At 46.5% G+C, this 20,000-nt stretch overlaps 2 protein-coding genes across 6 annotated transcripts in view; one reads left to right on the top strand and one right to left on the bottom strand.

Moving 5' to 3' along the window:
* The window catches only part of rab27b (RAB27B, member RAS oncogene family), a 26,791-nt gene extending 14,095 nt beyond the window's left edge, over window positions 1-12,696 (bottom strand). For 2 of the 3 annotated variants that reach the window (XR_004775694.1, XM_027032281.2), the window contains exon 1: window positions 12,498-12,696. Coding sequence is in view for 2 of the 3 variants with exons in the window: in XM_027032281.2 (XP_026888082.2) it covers window positions 12,498-12,565 (68 nt within the window). In the remaining variant the exon portion in view is untranslated. Of the gene's footprint in view, window positions 1-12,331; window positions 12,376-12,497 lie in introns of those variants that run through there. The other variant, XM_027032280.2, reaches the window with a different exon arrangement.
* Window positions 12,697-15,219: 2,523 nt separating this feature from the next.
* The window catches only part of wdr91 (WD repeat domain 91), a 33,979-nt gene continuing 29,198 nt past the window's right edge, over window positions 15,220-20,000 (top strand). Inside the window, exons 1-10 of one of the 3 annotated variants that reach the window (XM_027032284.2) lie at window positions 15,220-15,500; window positions 15,794-15,934; window positions 16,295-16,474; window positions 17,093-17,300; window positions 17,648-17,730; window positions 18,071-18,177; window positions 18,864-19,032; window positions 19,241-19,396; window positions 19,477-19,658; window positions 19,947-20,000. The exon at window positions 19,947-20,000 is cut by the window's right edge and continues 97 nt beyond it. In XM_027032284.2, the coding sequence (XP_026888085.1) occupies window positions 15,812-15,934; window positions 16,295-16,474; window positions 17,093-17,300; window positions 17,648-17,730; window positions 18,071-18,177; window positions 18,864-19,032; window positions 19,241-19,396; window positions 19,477-19,658; window positions 19,947-20,000 (1,262 nt within the window). In that variant the 5' untranslated portion in view covers window positions 15,220-15,500; window positions 15,794-15,811. Of the gene's footprint in view, window positions 15,935-16,294; window positions 16,475-17,092; window positions 17,301-17,647; window positions 17,731-18,070; window positions 18,178-18,863; window positions 19,033-19,240; window positions 19,397-19,476; window positions 19,659-19,946 lie in introns of all 3 variants that reach the window. The other 2 variants (XM_027032285.2, XM_027032283.2) reach the window with 2 other exon arrangements.

Here is a 20,000-nt window from a genome sequence, read left to right as displayed (position 1 = left end):
AGAAAATAGCCTTTTACCAGTGTTGTTGAGAAATGTGGTTACACAAAGGGAGTAAAAATCACTACTCTCTCACACACACACACACACACAAACGCACACGCGCGCGCACACAGGTTGCCTGGTGACACGGAGCACGTCACACAGGGAGGTGATTATGACTGACGTGTAATCTGCTGTCTCCTTCTACATCATGTAGAGTAAAGGTGTAAACAGTGTGGACATGAGGTGCAGAGCAGAGTGTGTGTGGCGGGGCAGAAATCAGGCAAATTAGCAGTACAGTCTGAGTGCTCAGAAGAAAAATTCAGTTCAGGTCCAACTGGAATCTGGATCCAGCACAGCTCAAACACACACGCACACACACAGAGTTTTCATACAGAACCAGTGAGACCAGTGCTGTTATAGTACAGATGTTATCATTTGTCCCTGTAGAAGCATACACACAACACCGACGAGTCTGTGTCACCACGGCGACGACCTCAGTCTGGAGCAAAATGTGAAATGTGAAAATACCAGGAGGTTGAAGAGAGTGTGAGAGAGAGGCGTTGTGGGGGGTGTTTACATCTCAGACAGTATGACTGTGTAAAACATCAATGTAAACACTCACACCCACATAAACACACGTTTTAAAACCCTGGTGCTCCCCTACAAAGCCAAAAATGGACCAGCCCATCCACACATGATGGCAAAGGTCAAAGCCCGGTCCGTACCTTCAGTACTTCCAACCTCAAGCATGGAGACGATTCTCTGTCCTGCTCCCAGATAGTGGAACGAACTTCCACCGGCTGTCTGGACAGCAGAGTCCCTTCCAGTCTTCAAACGCAGACTGTCTATTTGTGGAATATTTAAATGATCACTGACCATGCTCCTATGCTGACTAACAAACTCTAGTAGTTATTGTTTATTACACTAATCACTGTCTGTTATAGTGCTTATATGTGTTTGTACTTCTAGTCATCAGCAGTGATCCCTGTATTCTACAGTATTCTAGTTCATTGGTAGAGGGGAGGGGAGGGGGAGAGAGAGAGGGGGGGAGGGAGAGAGAGAGAGGGGGGGAGGGGAGGGGGAGAGAGAGAGGGGGGGAGGGGAGGGGGAGAGAGAGAGGGGAGGGAGGAGAGAGGGGAGGGGGAGGGGAGGGGAGGGGGGAGGGGTAAAGGAGACAAGAAGAGGGTGCGGATGACCTCAGGTGACCAGCTTGCGGTCAAGCCGTCATGTCATGATTGATAGGCAGAGACGTTGCTTTGGGTGCCTGAAGGCAGAAAGGCTCCAGTATCTAACACTCCCCCCTTTGATTCACATATCAGTATATAAACCTTTCTCATACACAGGTACCAAGGCAACATTAGCATGATTAATCACAGAGGTAGAAATGCGAGTTATGAAAGAAGACAGCAGTGACAATAAACAGGGGCCACAAACAAGAATCAACACAATAATCAAGATTATGGGCGAACACGTTTATGAGTCAAGATCTCCAAGAGCCAACAAAGGCTGACAAGGCCCGTCAGCCAACTGAACCAAGAATCATCAGCAGGTGGAGGCTCAGCAATAGCGGCCTTCGTGGGCGAAATGATGTCAGTAATGTTGTTATAGTAACTAGGGATGTTGAAGCAAACAGGAAACTGACCAATTTGGAGCATATGCTGGAATCTACGTGACTCTTTTAAACTGGCCAATTAGTTTACATTCAAATATTTATGAAGCTGAGCTCCATACAGATAAAAGAATTTCATTAACACTACACAATAAATTAGGTTCATATCACACTTAATTAAAAATCCATAAAAGTTATCTTAAAAATACACATCACTGTAGGAAAATACACAGACAGGCCCAGAGAGAGAGACACAGAGAGAGAGATTGAGGGTCTTGGGACCACTAGCATTTGTAAATATTCCTCTCCAACATGATTTGGAGATTAACATATGAAACCAGTAAAAGAGTATTAAAGAGAGAGGGAGAGAGAGAGAGAGAGAGAGGGGGAGAGAAAGAGAGGGGGGAGAGAGAGAGGGAGAGAAAGAGAGGGGGGAGAGAGGGGGAGAGGGGGAGAGGGGGAGAGAGGGGGAGAGGGGGAGAGAGGGAGAGGGAGGGAGAGAGAGAGAGAGGGGGGAGAGAGGGAGAGAGAGGGGGAGAGAAAGAGGGGGGGAGAGAGAGAGGGGGAGAGAGAGAGGGGGGAGAGAGAGAGGGGGAGAGAAAGAGAGGGGGGAGAGAGAGGGAGAGGGGGAGAGTTGAGAAAAAAAAGGTGAATGAAACAATACGAAGAGTGAATAGACGAGAAACAGTCATATTGTACAAATGTGTGAGTGTGTGTGAGAGTGTGTATGTATGTGTGAGTGTGTATGTATATATATATATATATATATGTGTGTGTGTGTGTGTGTGTGTGTGTGTGTGTGTGTGTGTGTGTGTGTTCCCAGTTAACACATCACACCAGGAGTGACTTCCTACCAGTTAACACATCACACCAGGAGTGACTTCCTACCAGTTAACACTTGCTGCCTCACTATGGGGTCCATGTTCCATATTTGTCAGACGCTCTTCATCATAGAGAATGTACCCAAACAGGTGCTGAGCCCTGTCCCCCATCACTTGGTACAGTCTGATGTCCCCATGCCAAACCAAAATATATTTTCCATTCTTTTGGATATGATGAACTGAATGTGAATCACTGTTTCATATTTTGTCACACTGTATGATGTCTTGAGAATGTTCTCACAGTCAGAATGAATCTTACCTGGAAATGTCAGATATGGTCAAAATCTCTGAAGTAACCCTCATTATCTGAACATATCCAATGCTTGTGGAAACATGAAAGAAATTTCACAATGCCAAACTTAACGATACACCGTGAAAGTTGCCAGCTCTTGTTTAGCTGCAACAGATTGTGAACTAAAGAGCAGAATTCAGGGGGAATGTATCACAATTTAAGGTAAGATATATCAGGAACTTAAGTTCAGGCCACAAACACCAGGAGGATGAGGAGAAACTCTTCATTTCTGAATCTGTATGTGACCTGTGAAAGCTCCACCCCCACCCCCTTATACCTGACAGCATCTGATTTGATTACGCTAAACGTATTGGCATAACATCTCGCCTATTACCATGGCAACAGATATCCTGTCATGCGAGCATCCATACATCTCTATGCCTCCAGCTCTGCGTGAGAAGCAGGTCTGGTGTTAGAGATTACAGGAAGTATATATAGCATGCACTCACACACGTGCGCAAATATACACACATAAATGGAGAAGTCATACACACCCACATAAACGCAGTTCACATTACACAATCATGGGCCACGCATAAAAGCTAGAGGAGAACCTTTGATCATATGCTGAAGGTCTTCAGTGTGTGTGTGTGTGGTGGGGGGGGGGTCTTTGGAGTTAGGACGTTTGGGTGTAAACAGTAGGGTTAGGGTTAGGACGTCTGTTTGGGTGTATACAGTAGGGTTAGGGTTAGGGTGTATACAGTAGGGTTAGGGTTAGGGTGTATACAGTAGGGTTAGGGTTAGGATGTCTGGGTGTGTACAGTAGAGTTAGGTTAGGACGTCTGTTTGGGTGTATACAGTAGGGTTAGGGTTAGGGTGTATACAGTAGGGTTAGGGTTAGGATGTCTGGGTGTGTACAGTAGAGTTAGGGTTAGGGTTAGGTTAGGATTAGGTTTAGAGTTAGGTTAGGGTTAGGGTGTATACAGTAGGGTTAGGGTTAGGGTGTACACAGTAGGGTTAGGGAGTCTGGGTGTGTACAGTAGGGTTAGGGTTAGGGAGTCTGGGTGTGTACAGTAGGGTTAGGGTTAGGAGGTCTGTTTGGGTGTATACAGTAGGGTTAGGGTTAGGGTGTATACAGTAGGGTTAGGGTTAGGATGTCTGGGTGTGTACAGTAGAGTTAGGGTTAGGGTTAGGTTAGGATTAGGTTTAGAGTTAGGTTAGGGTTAGGGTGTATACAGTAGGGTTAGGGTTAGGGTGTATACAGTAGGGTTAGGGAGTCTGGGTGTGTACAGTAGGGTTAGGGTTAGGATGTCTGGGTGTGTACAGTAGAGTTAGGGTTAGGAGGTCTGTTTGGGTGTATACAGTAGGGTTAGGGTTAGGGTGTCTGCTTCGGTGTGTATAGTAGCGTTAGGGTTAGGGTGTATACAGTAGGGTTAAGGTGTCTGGGTGTGTACAGTAGGGTTAGGGTTAGGGTTAGGTTTGGGGTTAGGGTGTATACAGTAGGGTTAGGGAGTCTGGGTGTGTACAGTAGGGTTAGGGTTAGGTTTAGGGTTAGGGTGTATACAGTAGGGTTAGGGAGTCTGGGTGTGTACAGTAGGGTTAGGGTTAGGGTGTGTACAGTAGGGTTAGGGTTAGGGTGTGTACAGTAGGGTTAGGGTATATACAGTAGGGTTAGGGAGTCTGGGTGTGTACAGTAGGGTTAGGGTTAGGGCGTCTGCTTGGGTGTGTATAGTAGCGTTAGGGTTAGGGTGTCTGGGTGTATACAGTAGGGTTAGGGTTAGGGAGTCTGGGTGTATACAGTAGGGTTAGGGAGTCTGGGTGTATACAGTAGGGTTAGGGTTAGGGTGTATACAATAGGGTTAGGGTTAGGGTGTATACAGTAGGGTTAGGGTTAGGGTGTATACAGTAGGGTTAGGGTTAGGGCGTCTGCTTGGGTGTGTATAGTAGCGTTAGGGTTAGGGCGTCTGGGTGTATACAGTAGGGTTAGGGCGTCTGGGTGTATACAGTAGGGTTAGGGAGTCTGGGTGTATACAGTAGGGTTAGGGCGTCTGGGTGTATACAATAGGGTTAGGGTTAGGGTGTATACAGTAGGGTTAGGGTGTATACAGTAGGGTTAGGGAGTCTGGGTGTATACAGTAGGGTTAGGGCGTCTGCTTGGGTGTGTATAGTAGCGTTAGGGTTAGGGCATCTGGGTGTATACAGTAGGGTTAGGGAGTCTGGGTGTATACAGTAGGGTTAGGGTTAGGGTATATACAGTAGGGTTAGGGTTAGGGCGTCTGGGTGTATACAATAGGGTTAGGGTTAGGGTGTATACAATAGGGTTAGGGTTAGGGTGTATACAATAGGGTTAGGGTGTATACAGTAGGGTTAGGGCGTCTGGGTGTATACAATAGGGTTAGGGTTAGGGTGTATACAGTAGGGTTAGGGTTAGGGTGTATACAGTAGGGTTAGGGTTAGGGTGTATACAGTAGGGTTAGGGAGTCTGGGTGTATACAGTAGGGTTAGGGTTAGGGTGTATACAGTAGGGTTAGGGTTAGGGCATTTGAGATACTGCAAAAGTTTATAACAATGCATTCACATGCAAATCGCTTTTTAAAAAGCTATTATGAATAAGCGAAAATGAATACATTGCATTTACCGCAGAACATCATATTATAGCAATACACACAAACATACACACACAAACACAAACACACACAAACACACACAGACACCCCTCCTTTGCTCCCTCTGGTAATCTACAACTCACTGAACAATATCCCTACCCCAACAAACACCAAATTAATCCAATAAATCTTCCTAATACCTCTCCAGATGACCAATAAAGTTTCCAGAAGGTTCCCTGGGGGCCGTCGATGAGACCCCATTGCATACGGACACATGCAGTTTATAATCCAGTCACTTATAACCCAGCTCATAACCCAGGTCACTTATAATGCAGCTCATAACCCAGTCACTTCTAACCCAGCTCATAACCCAGGTCACTTCTAACCCAGCTCATAACCCAGGTCACTTCTAACCCAGCTCATAACCCAAGTCACTTATAACGCAGCTCATAACCCAGGTCACTTATAACGCAGCTCATAACCCAGGTCACTTATAACCCAGATCATAACCCAGTCACTTATAACCCATCTCATAACTGTCTCTTATAACCCAGCTCATAACCCAGACACTTATAACCCAGCTCATAACCCAGGTCACTTATAAACCAGATCATAACCCAGTCACTTATAACCCAGCTCATAACCCAGTCTCTTATAACCCAGCTCATAACCCAGTCTCTTATAACCCAGCTCATAACCCAGTCACTTATAACCCATTTTATAACCCAGTCATTTATAACCCAGCTCATAATCCAGTCTCTTATAACCCAGCTCATAACCCAGTCACTTATAACCCAGCTAATAACCCAGTCATTTATAACCTAGTCTCTTATAACCCAGTTCATAACCCAGTCACTTATAACCCAGCTCATAACCCAGTCACTTATAACCCATTTTATAACCCAGTCATTCATAACCCAGCTCATAACCTAGTCTCTTATAACCCAGCTCATAACCCAGTCACTTATACCCCAACTCATAACCCAGTAACCCAGTCACTTATAACCCAGCTAATAACCCAGTCATTTATAACCTAGTCTCTTATAACCCAGTTCATAACCCAGTCACTTATAACCCAGTTCATAGCCCAGTCATTTATAACCCAGCTCATAGCCCAGTCACTTATAACCCATTTTATAACCCAGTCATTCATAACCCAGCTCATAACCTAGTCTCTTATAACCCAGCTCATAACCCAGTCACTTATAACCCAGTTCATAGCCCAGTCATTTATAACCCAGTTCATAGCCCAGTCATTTATAACCCAGCTCATAACCCAGTCACTTATACCCCAACTCATAATCCAGTCTCTTATAACCCAGCTCATAACCCAGTCATTTATAACCTAGTCTCTTATAACCCAGCTCATAACCCAGTCACTTATAACCCATTTTATAACCCAGTTATTCATAACCCAGCTCATAACCTAGTCTCTTATAACCCAGCTCATAACCCAGTCACTTATAACCCAGTTCATAGCCCAGTCATTTATAACCCAGCTCATAACCCAGTCACTTATACCCCAACTCATAATCCAGTCTCTTATAACCCAGCTCATAACCCTGTCTCTTATAACCCAGCTCCTAATCCAGTCATATATAACCCAGTCATTTATAACCCAGTCATTTATATCCTAGCTCATAAAACAATCATTTATAACAAACCCATTTAGAATTCTGGAATAGCGCCTATAATGAGGTTCTTAGATTAAGGGGTTAATTGTAGATGATGTGGAGAATAATTCATTCCTCACAGGCTGTATCATGTGATCTTCAGGCTCAGGCTACTCTGAGCCGTAGAAACAGTAAGGGCTTCCAGGACAGAAGGCCAAGTTGTCTGTCACATCAGCCAATTCGTAAAGTCCTCCCTGAACACAGCCTAATCCCTCCCTAACCACACCCTCATCCCGCCCTAACCACACCCTCATCCCGCCCTAACCACACCCTCATCCTGCCTAACCACACCCTAATCCCTCCCTAACCATGCCCTCATCCCTCCCTAACCACACCCTCATCCCGCCCTAACCACACCCCAATCCCTCCCTAACCAAGCCCTAATCCCTCCCTAACCACGTCCTCATCCCTCCCTAACCACACCCTCATCCTGCCCTAACCACACCCTCATCCTGCCTAACCACGCCCTCATCCCTCCCTAACCACGCCCTCATCCCTCCCTAACCACGCCCTCATCCCTCCCTAACCACACCCTCATCCCGCCCTAACCACACCCTCATCCCTCCCTAACCACGCCCTCATCCCTCCCTAACCACACCCTCATCCCGCCCTAACCACACCCCAATCCCTCCCTAACCACACCCTAATCCCTCCCTAACCACGCCCTAATCCCACTTTAACCATGCCCTAATCCGCCTAACCACACCCTAATCCCTCCCTAACCACGCCCTTAGCACTTAGTTCCATGGAGCCCGTTTAAAGATCTTGGCTGTGCAGTGTTGCAGCAAGCCCATGGCTCTGTGGTATCTTAGACGTTTCTTCTGTATCTCCATGGTAGCAGGTCAGTAGGGAGGCTGGCTAATGGTTTCCCTCATAGGGAGATACAAACTCAGCAAAATGTATGTGACCAGGGCATGCTTACCACTACACCATGTAATGAGCCGGAGAAAGCCAGATACACAGGAAAGAGAGAGCGAGAGAAGAGAGAGAGAAGAGAGGGAGAGAAGAGACGAGAGAAGAGGGATTATATTAACAGAAATAAATGAAGCAGGAGGGTGTTCACACTAACTCAGACTCCTGCCACTTCTGAGGATTGTCAGTACCATTAATTATTTACAACGAGCAGTTAGCAGTTAGCAGTTAGCTCTCTGGCCTGCTCCAGGATGACGACTCCAGCGGCATGTCGCAGAGATTAGAACTTCTGAGGGAATTAGCCATGATGCTGAAAACACTGTTAGCCATCACCAAACCATCCATCACTGAAAAGGCCATTAGCCATCACCAGTTTATATTTTATATTTTAGGTCAAAGCCCCGGGTCTTCAAAACAACAGCGGTGTGTTGGGCTGTTCAGGTCTCAGACCTCATCTCAGTTGAAGTCTCAGAGTTGTAGAGTTGTAAAGGCACAGAGCCTGACCTAACCAGTCAACAGTGAGCACTAGTCCGGTCTCATGCTAGTTTTCATTATTCGTTACTTTACTATTAGTGCCCCAGTGGCCATTAGCACCAGAAGAGCTTGAACCTGTTTTTCATAACAACAGAATCCAGAAGGTTTGGCTACTCTTGAACCGATAAACTCTTCTGCTGTGTTTACATAACCAGAGTCTTGTCTGTGTTTACATTAGGGTTAGGTTTAGGTCTATGGTTAGGATTAGTGTTAGGTTTAGATCTAGTGTTAGGTTTAGGTTTAGGTCTAAGGTTAGGATTAGTGTTAGGTTCAGGTCTAGGGTTACGGTTAGGTCTAGGGCTAGGGCTAGGTTTAGGGTTAGTGTCAGTGTTAAGTGTTAGGTCTATGGTTAGGTTTAGGTCTAGAGTTAGGTCTAGGGTTAGGGAAAGGGTTAGATTTAGACATAGGGTTAGTGTTAGGTCTAGGGTTAGGGTTAGTGTTAGGTCTAGGGTTACTGTTAGTGTTAGGTCTAGGTCTAGTGTCAGTGTTAGCTCTAGGGTTAGTTTTAGGTTTGGGTTTAGGGTTAGGGATAGGGTTAGTGTTACTGTCAATGGTTAGTGTTAGGTCTAGGGTTAGGGTTAGGGTTAGTGTTAGGTCTAGAGTTATTGTTAGTGTCTAATGGGAGATTAGCAAACAGTGCCAGCCTTCTGTAGGCTAGTGGAGGTTCCTCGGGTGCGACCCCAGTGAGACAGTAATAAGGCTCTCAGGTAGGGGGTCTGGGATACTGGTACACCCCTCCAGTCTGGTACACACACACACTCACACTCACACACACATCCCCCCGCCCGCCTGTTACCTCTGACCCCTGCAGTGGGCATCGCAGGTGAAGCTGGGATAATTACCCAGAGAGCAGAGTGTCACCATGGGCTGGGGACATGCAGACACAACCACCCTGTGATGACACTAGCACTCTTTCACTGACTGCTTTCACTCCTTTTTCCTCTGTCCATCGCTGACCCCCTCTCTCATTCTGTCCATGTGTTTCTCTTTTTCTCTGACTTCCACCTCTCCTATAGCCATCTGTCTGTCTCTCTATCTCTCTCTCTGTCTGTCTCTCTATCTGTATGTCTCTCTGTCTCTTTCTCTGCCTGTCTCTCTGCCTCTCTGTCTCTTTCTCTGCCTGTCTCTCTGCCTGTCTCTCTGTCTCTTTCTCTGCCTGTCTCTCTGTCTCTTTCTCTGCCTGTCTCTCTGTCTCTTTCTCTGCCTGTCTCTCTCTCTGCCTGTCTCTCTCTCTGCCTGTCTCTCTGCATGTCTCTTTCTCTGCCTGTCTCTCTGCCATTGCTGACATTAAAGGATCAGTCACTCTAACTCAATACCAGGAGCAATCAGAACCTTCCCGGCCCGGTTCAAGTACCAGAACAAGTACAGCACTATCAGTGCACACACTGCTACACTACAGCACAGCGTATCTCTGGATTACACACAGAACACTTAAACCTTCTGCATCAAAGCACTGCCACTGTAACTGAGTCAACACCTGAAGGCCTGTTCACAAATCCTGATGTTTTAGGGACTTTGTAAACAAACTCCAGTTCTGTGGGATACAGTGTTTCATCATTCATCAGACCCTCATGATCCCACAGCTCCCAGTGTCCTGCTAGTCTAACAGGAACATCCTGCTCCCACTCAGACGACGTAAGGAATGTGTTAGGACTCATAAGTCCTATCAGATGTTGATCTGATGACCTTGTGTATGCTGACCTTCACCAAACTGCTATGAAACTGAAAACAAACACCACATAACACTCCCTCAACACCACCTAACACACACCCTTAACACCACCTAACACCCCTTCAACACCATGTAAGACACCCCCTCAACACCACCTAACATTCCCTTAACACCACCTAACACAACCATTTTTTCTTATTGGATGATGAGAATGTGGGTCTGTACTTTTAATAAGAAGAACAATAACAACAACAACAATAATAATAATAATAATAACAACAGTAATAACAACAATAATAATAACAACAACAACAGTAATAACAATAACAACAGTAATAATAACAATAATAAAAACAATATGTGTCTATCACTATTAAAGACATTTTATAGTACATTTCCTTTAGTGTGTTTAACCCTGAAACTCTTAACGTTGAGTTATTCTATTCTCAAATATTACCACTGTGTAGCTGCATTTTCTAGGAAAACATACATACTAGAGAATTGATGTGGGCACAATAATCAAAATTACACAGCTTGAGATGTTAAAAAGACTAAAACTGGCTCAGCCCCTCTCGCTGGGCAGGGTGGGGTAGTTCATCAGTCACACGATTCTGCCCGATGGACGCGTGCGTGTGGTAGGAGAAGGTGGGGGGCTCAGTCACCATGGTGACTGCCTCCAGCTGCTTCATGTGTAAGATGGCACACTGGCACCTGAACCTAACCCTAACCCCGTCACTAAAACACGCCTTCATCAGCCAAGGTAACCCCCAGCAGCGACTGCTTCACACACTTAGTACTTATTCAACTACATCTCTGTATTCCTACAGTGAACGAGTGGACTGAAGGGTGTATTTGGAAAGTTTAACAATATTTACCTACTACTTCAAAATTATTTCCACGATAGAGACCCTGAACAACAGGAAAATGAGCAACCACCCTATCAATGAGCACACACGTAATACACACACAACCATATATATATATAGAGAGAGAGAGAGAGATAGAGAGAGAGAGAGAGACAATATCACTGCGCACGCTGATGTAAAATGATTGGTATGATGGTTGTTATGACAACGCCACATTATCAACAGCCCATAGTCAAATGTTGTAGCTGTAGTGTGTGATAGGGACACATGGACACATTTCCTTATTGTCTGCGTGACATTTCCTTTTAAAAGAGGAGCCATACTCTTCATCATCTCAGACCCCAGTCTTCATCGGCTAAGCCCCACATAACGAGCACATTGCAGGGAAACACAACAAAGGCATCAGGCCATAAAGTTACAAACCTTTGAGTTCACAAATGGTTTATCACCTAAAGACGCTTCTCCACACCCATCTGGATTTAACAACTCCACCTATAAATTTACAACTCCACCTATACATTAAGAACGCCATCTATACATCTACAACTCCACCTATACATTAAGAACTCCATCTATACATTTACAACTCCACCTATACAACTCCACCTATACATTAAGAACTCCATCTATACAACTCCACCAATACATTAAGAACTCCATCTATACATTTACAACTCCACCTATACAACTCCACCTATACATTAAGAACTCCATCTATACATTTACAACTCCACCTATACATCAGGAACTCCATCTATACATTTACAACTCCACCTATATATTTCCAGTCATGCCCCATATGTGTACCTTCTGATTCAGAAAATTCCCTTCCTGTGGAACCGTATGGATGGAGCTTATGTTGAATTACTTTCAGACTTCAAAATTGCATTAAAATGTATGTAAGCAGCACTAAAGTCTAAAAATAAATTATTTCCATCCGCTCGTGGGTCTCTCGCTGGTACTGAGGGCTCGCGTATGTCGTGACTGTCTGTCTGACACTCTCAGTCCAGGAATAGTCACACAATGTCAATTACAAACATCTTGTCATGTTTAAACTCCCGTTACTTTATACAAATGCCAGGTTGTCAGGTTTTTTCGCATTAGGCAGCAACAGATTACAAAACAGGGATAACACAACGAGTTACGTGCGACGTGCGGGAGTACGACAGCAGTCTTTGCGCACACATCTCTCAGCTTGAGCACCAAACACGAACTTCTTGCTGTTTGTGGGATGTAGTGTGTGGGGTGTAGTGTGTGGGGTGTAGTCTGTGGGATGTAGTGTGTGTGTCCACCACAGCGCTGCAGTTTGGAAGAGGCTGTGCTCCACCAACAAGTTTGGGTGAGGGAGGGAGGCTATGACTCACGCGCTTTCGCGAGCTTGACGATGATGCATGGAACGCGATGTAAATCTTCCCAGTCCCAGTCCCAGTCTCCCAGTCCCAGTCTCCCAGTCCCAGTCCCAGTCCCAGTCTCCCAGTCCCAGTCCCAGTCTCAGCGCCCGTAGCGCAGCGTGTCTATGACCGTACTTACATGTCTCGTGCGCAGGCTCTGCAGGGTCTGGAGGGTCTCGTGCGCAGGCTCTGTGGGGGTCTGCTCATCCGCTACCGCTCATGCTCCCGCTCCGTCTCAGCGCGTGTCCTATACACCGTGTGGGTTTAACCGGTTTAGCCTGCACGCTCACGCTCACGCTCACGCCGTCCACCGCCTCACCGATCGCGCGTCTCCTCTCCTTCGCTGGAGCGCTCCTGCTTGGGCGTGGATCCCGCCGGGTCCTAGCTCCGTCGGGTTATTAGCCTCCCAAAGCGCAGCCCAACTTGTACCGGTTCGGACCCACGAAAGACGTCCACAGTGGCTCAGACACGTCTTACCCATCGCTCACAAACATATTCATCCTTAGACATTCGTTTTTATTGGTGTCTACTTTTAATAATAGCCTAAAAAATAAATCCAAAAATACATTTAAAAAATGATCAATTAAAAAATCGTTATTAAAGACTTTTGCTGTTTTTGCTTTAAAGCAGATTTGCTGATCTAAGTACAACCTTTATAGGAGTCCAGTAAAACGCTGTCACTAACTGTATACACCATAGGGTTTCCTAAAGTTCTCCTAGAACAGGAAACATGGTTTGAAATAAGTTAAAATTATTGCATCAAATTTAATGTTGTTTCTAAGTTAATTTACATTTACATTTTCAGCATTTGTCTTATGAAATTGAAATTGAAAGCCCTGGCCTAGAATTCACATGCTCATGCACCTGTTGCCATGGATACACCTGATTCTTGCACAAGCAGCAGGGGGCAGTATAGATGGCACTTGGCTGCTTGTCACATTCATTGTGAATGCGGTTTCCCACGTGGAAGGGCTGTACCTGATCTCAGCCTGTGAGCATTCAAGCCAAGCAGGCTCTGACCCGCCTTCCTCTTTATCGTGTGTGGTCTCCACGGAAACCTTAGAGAAGCCTCCAGAGCATCCCCTTTATAGTGTGTGGTCACCACGGAAACCTTAGACAAGCCAACAGGCGTTTAGTTGTTATGGGAGGCCGAGATGTGAGATCAGATCAGCTCCGCGTTCACTGTCAGCTGGGTCTTTATGCAGAATGATACTGAATGTGCAGCATTGCACTAAATGTGTAAAATAATTCTTAGTATTTTTAGATGGTCGGAGGGTCAGACTAACAGACAGAGGGACAGACAGAAGGATAAACCAGATGGATAAACCTGAAGTTCTCTGTCCCATCCTGTACTCATCCTTGGGGAACAAGCAGGCAACGTTTACCTTCTCTAAAACCTGATTAAAGTCATCAGCTATGTATCAACCCCCCCCCCCACACACACACGCACGCACACACAGACCCACACACGCACACACCCACACGCAGACGCACACGCACACAGACGCACACTCACACGCGCCCACACATACGCGCAGACACACACGCGCAGACACACACGCGCAGACAACTCAAGAATCGCCAAACCCTTAATGAAGCCAAGGTTGCAGATTTATGATAATAAATAAATAAACAGATTGAAAATAGAGAGAAACAGATAGATAGGTGTTCTATAACATATGTAAAACATCTGTATAGCTGAAACTGGGTCCATGTAGAAAACACACGACCATATGAACAAAGTGTCTCATTCACAGAAAGTTGTTTCTAGACCTCATTTGTTTGGGTGTCTGCATCTGGGTGTTATTTTACACATTTACAGCATTTAGCTGACACTTATCCAAAGCAACTTACAATTATGACTGAGTACAACTTGAGTAATTGAGGGTTTTGTTCAGGGACCCCAACACACACCCTACACCACACACATCCACCTCACCATGCGCAACCTTCTGATTACTAGACCAGTACCCTAACCCTAATCCTAACCCTAACTCTAACCTAACCCTAACCTAACACTAACCCTAACACTGAAGGTTAGGGTTTAACCTAACCCTAACCCTAACTCTAACCATAACCTAACCTAACCCTAACTCTAACCCTACAGTAACCATAACTCTAACCCCTAACCTAACCCTAACTCTAACCCTACAGTAACCTTAACTCTAACCCCTAACCTAACCCTAACTCCTAACCTAACCTTAACTCTAACCCCTAACCTAACCCTAACCCTAACTCCTAACCTAACCCTAACTCTAACCCTTAACCCCTAACCCTAACCTGATCCCTGTAAGTGTAGTTTCTTCTGCTTCCAAAGGGAAATAAAACTAACCAAAAAACAATTTTTAAAGAAAACAAGCAGAAAACCTGAACTACTTCCTAATCTAGATATTATAAACAAATTCCTCCTTATGTCCTCCAACACAAACAGATAAAATTATTTTTTTAATTTAACTGTGAATAAAATATAAATTAATATAATTCAAAATACTAATAATATTTACACGAATCATTTTAATTTATTGCCCATTTATACAAATATACCATACTATATACCGGTTCATGTCCTACGAGGCAGTCGTAGGCACTCTGCTGGACAGATGGAGACATTACACGGGTTTACGCGCTCCGAGGCAGTCGCTCCCTCTGCTGGACAGATGGAGACATTACACGGGTTTACGCGCTCCGAGGCAGTCGCTCCCTCTGCTGGACAGATGGAGACATTACACGGGTTTACGCGCTCCGAGGCAGTCGCTCCCTCTGCTGGACAGATGGAGACATTACACGGGTTTACGCGCTCCGAGGCAGTCGCTCCCTCTGCTGGACAGATGGAGACATTACACGGGTTTACGCAGCTCCGAGGCAGTCGCTCCCTCTGCTGGACAGATGGAGACATTACACGGGTTTACGCGCTCCGAGGCAGTCGCTCCCTCTGCTGGACAGATGGAGACATTACACGGGTTTACGCGCTCCGAGGCAGTCGCTCCCTCTGCTGGACAGATGGAGACATTACACGGGTTTACGCGCTCCGAGGCAGTCGCTCCCTCTGCTGGACAGATGACATCGTGTCGGTTCAGTCATATGACAAACACAAGGCAGTCGAAAACAGGAAACAATCGTCCAAACAGTCACGGGTAACTGGGTGAGTGCACGCTTCATGATCACAACCCGTAAATGCACACTTTATGATCATGTCACTTAAACGCAGTTGTTTCTGTAAGCGTCTGCTCGGCTGTTGGAGAGTCAGACCCTCCGTGCTAAAGGACGGCTATTCAGCTACCGGGATGATTTCACGCCCTCGCGTTGTATTTTAGTGATTTCCATTAGTTCACGTTGTTGTTTGAATGATTAAGGTAATCCACGGACACTATTTACGCCACTGAGGCACCATTAAGCACTTCTCGAGCAGTAGGCACTCAGACCTGCTTCCTGCAGGACGCGGCGCGCGTGACGATGACGTCTGCGGCGGAGAGAACGGACGAGCTCGTGCGGGAATATCTGCTGTACCGCGGGTTCACGAGCGCGCTGAAGCACCTGGACGCGGAGGCCAAAGCGGACAAGGAGAAAGGCTTCCGGGTGAAGACGCCGCCCCGACCCGCCACACGCTCGGCCACATGAACTCTGTTTGCAACGTTTTACGCTGTAATTCTTCCGACAGTTTCCGTGTTCCGTGACAAACATTTTAAGCGCCAACCCAGAAAAACATTCGAATGGAAATTGAGCCATAGACAACATAAAGCTTACATAATAAAGGATCTTTAATGTTACTGTAGATCGTTAGCATTAGTATCATTAACGTAATTTGTGCACACAGATTTACATATATGATTCTATATTTGTTTAAGCAAAGCAGAACATATTAAAAAACAAAAGTGACAGCTGTTTGTTAGTAAATGTCACGTGTGCTAATAAATACTGAGACTGTTGCCACCACAGGTTGATAAAATCATAGAGCAGCTTCAGCAGCTGATCCAGTGCTATGACCTCTCCGGCCTGAAGGAGTACTGGGGCTACCTGGACCGCTGGCTCTTCTGCAGGTTGGAGGATGTGTACCGGCCCACAGTCAGTAAGCTGAAGGCCAGCCTGTTCCGCTACTACCTCGTGCACACTGTACAGGTGAGGTTCCACCACGCAGCTGCCTTCTGTCTTTCGGTTACGATTTCCTGGACAAGTCTTGCAAGTATCTGGTAGTAGGTGGTGTTTTTGTGCTTTTGTAATCCCCGTAATTACTGCTGGTTTGGCAGAGGGAGTGTGGGCTAATTTATTTTGCGGCTGAGTTCTTGGAGTGTTTTGGCTTCTTTTAGAGAAGACTGTTGCAGTAGAAGAAACATCGTCACTGTTTATTACTGAAAGGCTGCACTGATTATACTGCTGTAATAAATGCAGATTGTCACATGCATCTTTGTCTTCCTGACTTGTAGTGTGACCCTGATTTACACTGCAAGCAATCTTATAATGGAATGATCCAAAGGGATCCAGATAGGATATAGGTCTGAGCGGACATCCCGGGCTTCTGGATTATGTAATGATGTTCCAGCTTTAGCTGTGTGAGCACAGGAGCCCTGGGAAGGCAGATTCAGACTGAACGTGTGCATTATGATAGAGTGGAGACTGAAAGCCCAGAACCACGTTGCAGGTTCTCACATCAGCCACGTCCCTCACGTCAGCCGTGCTCTCCGTGTGCTGCGTAATAACAGTTACGTGGGATGACATGGTGTGTTTCTCCGTTGCCAGATGAAGAACGTGGAGAAGATGCAGGAGTTTTTCCAGAAGCAGGCAGCGGAGTTGCAGGGCCAAGTGGAGTGGCGAGATTGGTTCGCCCTGCCGTTCATGTCTGCCCCTGAGCAGAACCCCACCTTCTCCCCATACTTCTCTCGCCAGTGGGCCGACACTTTCCTTGTGTCGCTCCACAACTTCCTGGCCGTTCTCTTCCAGTGCATGCATATCCTTGTGTCTGCAGTACTGTAGCATTGCCTTAGTTTCAGCATCTCACCCAGAAGGCTTGATTGAAACCTTTATAGTTCTGTTTTTCTACTTTTACTGGAAAGTAGTAAAAGTCCATTTCTACATTCTGTTTCCCTCTCCCAACTCCAAATGAATTTCTTATATAGTTATTAAAACAATGTGCTTAAAGTCTTGGCTGGAGGAGAAGAAAAATTATATATATGGGATATGCACTTGATCATCTTTTAAACACTGACCTAAAGGTGGAGATTTTGTATTAGAGGACAGTTGGTCCCTGTTGGTGCCGTGACCCTGACGTCCCACAAGGCTCCTTAACACACACACCCCAGCCGGTGCTGCTGAGCTTCGACGCAGAGGTGCAGCGCGGTGGCAGCCTGCAGGAGGAGAATGAACGCCTGCGGCAGATGGTGAGGCACACGTCCAGCACATGTCCCGCTGTACCTCCACCTTTCCTAATTTCTATTACTGACTAATGATATTTTCTTTCTCTTATGCAAAGAACAAATGAAGTTGAATAGTTTGTTGAGGAAACACACATACATGTTAGAGGTGTAGGTACCCAGAGGTCACAGCTCTGTGTTGAGCTCTGTGTGAATACACGTGTGTAGCACAATAACTGAAAACTATGATGAAAAGTGAAACATGACTTTGATGGATCAGTGTAGTCAGCTGACGTGTGTGTGTGTCTGTGTGTGTGTGTGGATGTGTGGATGTGGGTGTGTGCGCACGCATGCGGTCTGCTTTCAGTTATTTGCACTTCAAGGAGAGTCCAGAGTAAAGAAATCAGAAGACGTGGTGCATCACAAACTGCCCCCCTATGTCCAGCACATGGACCGGCTTGGCGACACAGAGCTGTGAGGGCGGTCTTTGGAACAACACATTCTGTTGAGATGGGGGGTGTTTTTATGTTTTTATGAGGAGAAAATATGTCCTCTTATTGTTATACTGCAGATGATTAACTTATTACACTATTGGTACTAACAGTCTTTTAACAGGGAATAAACATCCTCTTCAGTTGTGGTTTTCTCCCTACAGTCTTGTTTTTCCAGTCTGTTGCTATAAGCCTGGACTTACACATGGGAAAATCCGCCATCAGCAGCCAGTTTGTTTCCTTCAAACAAAAGAGAAAATTTCAGTAGCTGGACATGTGCAGAGCACATTAGATCTTAAACAGTAACACACACATATACACACACACACACACACACACAAACAAACAAAACAATGATAAGTCAATGTGATGCAGTAGGTTACAGCGCTTCTGTATTTGATCTCACAAGGTCTCAGAGGCATCCTTCATGGTGGGCAGCTCTCAGAAATCAACAGCACACAGGCGTTATTGTTCTGTGTGTGTGCGTGTACTCATGCCAAGTGGGGAGGTGGTGTAGAGTGCTGAGGTCGATGAGTGGTGAGGATGAGGCAGAAAAACCCAATTTGCTGGTATAGCTTTGGTGTGTTCAGGAGAATGAGGTGTGTGTGTGTGTGTGTGTGTGTGTGTGTGTGTGTGTGTGTGTGTGTGTGGTGCATGTCTCTTTCAAAGGGACCTGGTGTCGAGCCAGCGCATGGCCAACCCCACCACGCCTTCCAGAAACTTCTTCTCCACCTTTCTGCCCCAGGGCAAGAAAGGCCCAATGCGTGTGAGCCAGGCTGCCCTGGGCTCCTCTCCCACCCAGGGTGCCCTCGGGAGGAAGGACCCCACAGCCAATCAGGTGGGAGTTCAAGTTGCCTTGGTGACGAGTAAATCTCCTGGCACACAGATCCTTTTTTGTTTCTGTTGAGACCCACTGAAGGAAACGCGTGGTCATTTTTATACAGTCGGCAAAGGCTGTAACCATAGCAACCAACGGGGCTCAGTCACCAGTAGCACGGGGGGGGGGGGAATGACCAAAACGCTTAAATTCCATCTTTGGTTTCCAGTCCATGAAGGTTAAAGACCCTACAGCTTCAAAGGAGTCCAAGGCGGGGGCTGTTGCCACGGCGACGGCGGAGCCGGGCACCAGCTATGTCAGACACAAGAGGCAGGTGGACCACGAGAAGGAGAGGAAGGAGCTGTTCTCCAAACAGCCTGTCCAGGTCAGACACGTCAGGCCCTGAACACAAGCAGCACGGCAGTCTGCTAAACTCCAGCTGACCCCAGTCTGTGTGTGTCACAGATCTCTGAGAAGAAGGTGGAGGGTTCTGAAAGTGACACCCAGCCCGAGAGTGAAATGTCAGACTCACCTACCAATCAGACGCGAGCTGGTAGCGAAGTGGGCGGGCAGGGGGCGGAGCAACCCTTCATCAAGCTGAGTCAGGAAGAGTATGGAGAGCATCACTCTTCAATCATGCACTGCAGGTGGGTGTGGCTGGGACAGCCAGCATGAGTCTGAAGGCGGAGCCTGTCTGTTGCAGTAGGACTTCTTTATTGGGTTTGACAAGTGCGTGTGTGTGTCCGTGCGTGTCTGCGTGTGTGTGCGTGCGTGTGTGTGTGTCTGTGCGTGCGTGTGTCTGTGCGTGCGTGTCTGCGTGTGTCTGTGCGTGTGTCTGTGCGTGCGTGTGTCTGTGTGTGTGTCTGTGCGTGTCTGTGTGTGTGTGTGTGTCTGTGCGTGTGTGTCTGTGTGTGTCTGTGTGTGTGTCTTAACAGGGTGGACTGCTCAGGCAGACGCGTGGCCAGTCTGGACGTGGATGGTGTGGTGAA

Source organism: Electrophorus electricus, unplaced genomic scaffold (assembly GCF_013358815.1).
Source record: "Electrophorus electricus isolate fEleEle1 unplaced genomic scaffold, fEleEle1.pri S50, whole genome shotgun sequence".
Taxonomy (NCBI): domain Eukaryota; kingdom Metazoa; phylum Chordata; class Actinopteri; order Gymnotiformes; family Gymnotidae; genus Electrophorus; species Electrophorus electricus.
The sequence above is the reverse complement of the archived record's forward strand: the minus strand, read 5'-3'. Positions and strand labels throughout refer to the sequence as shown.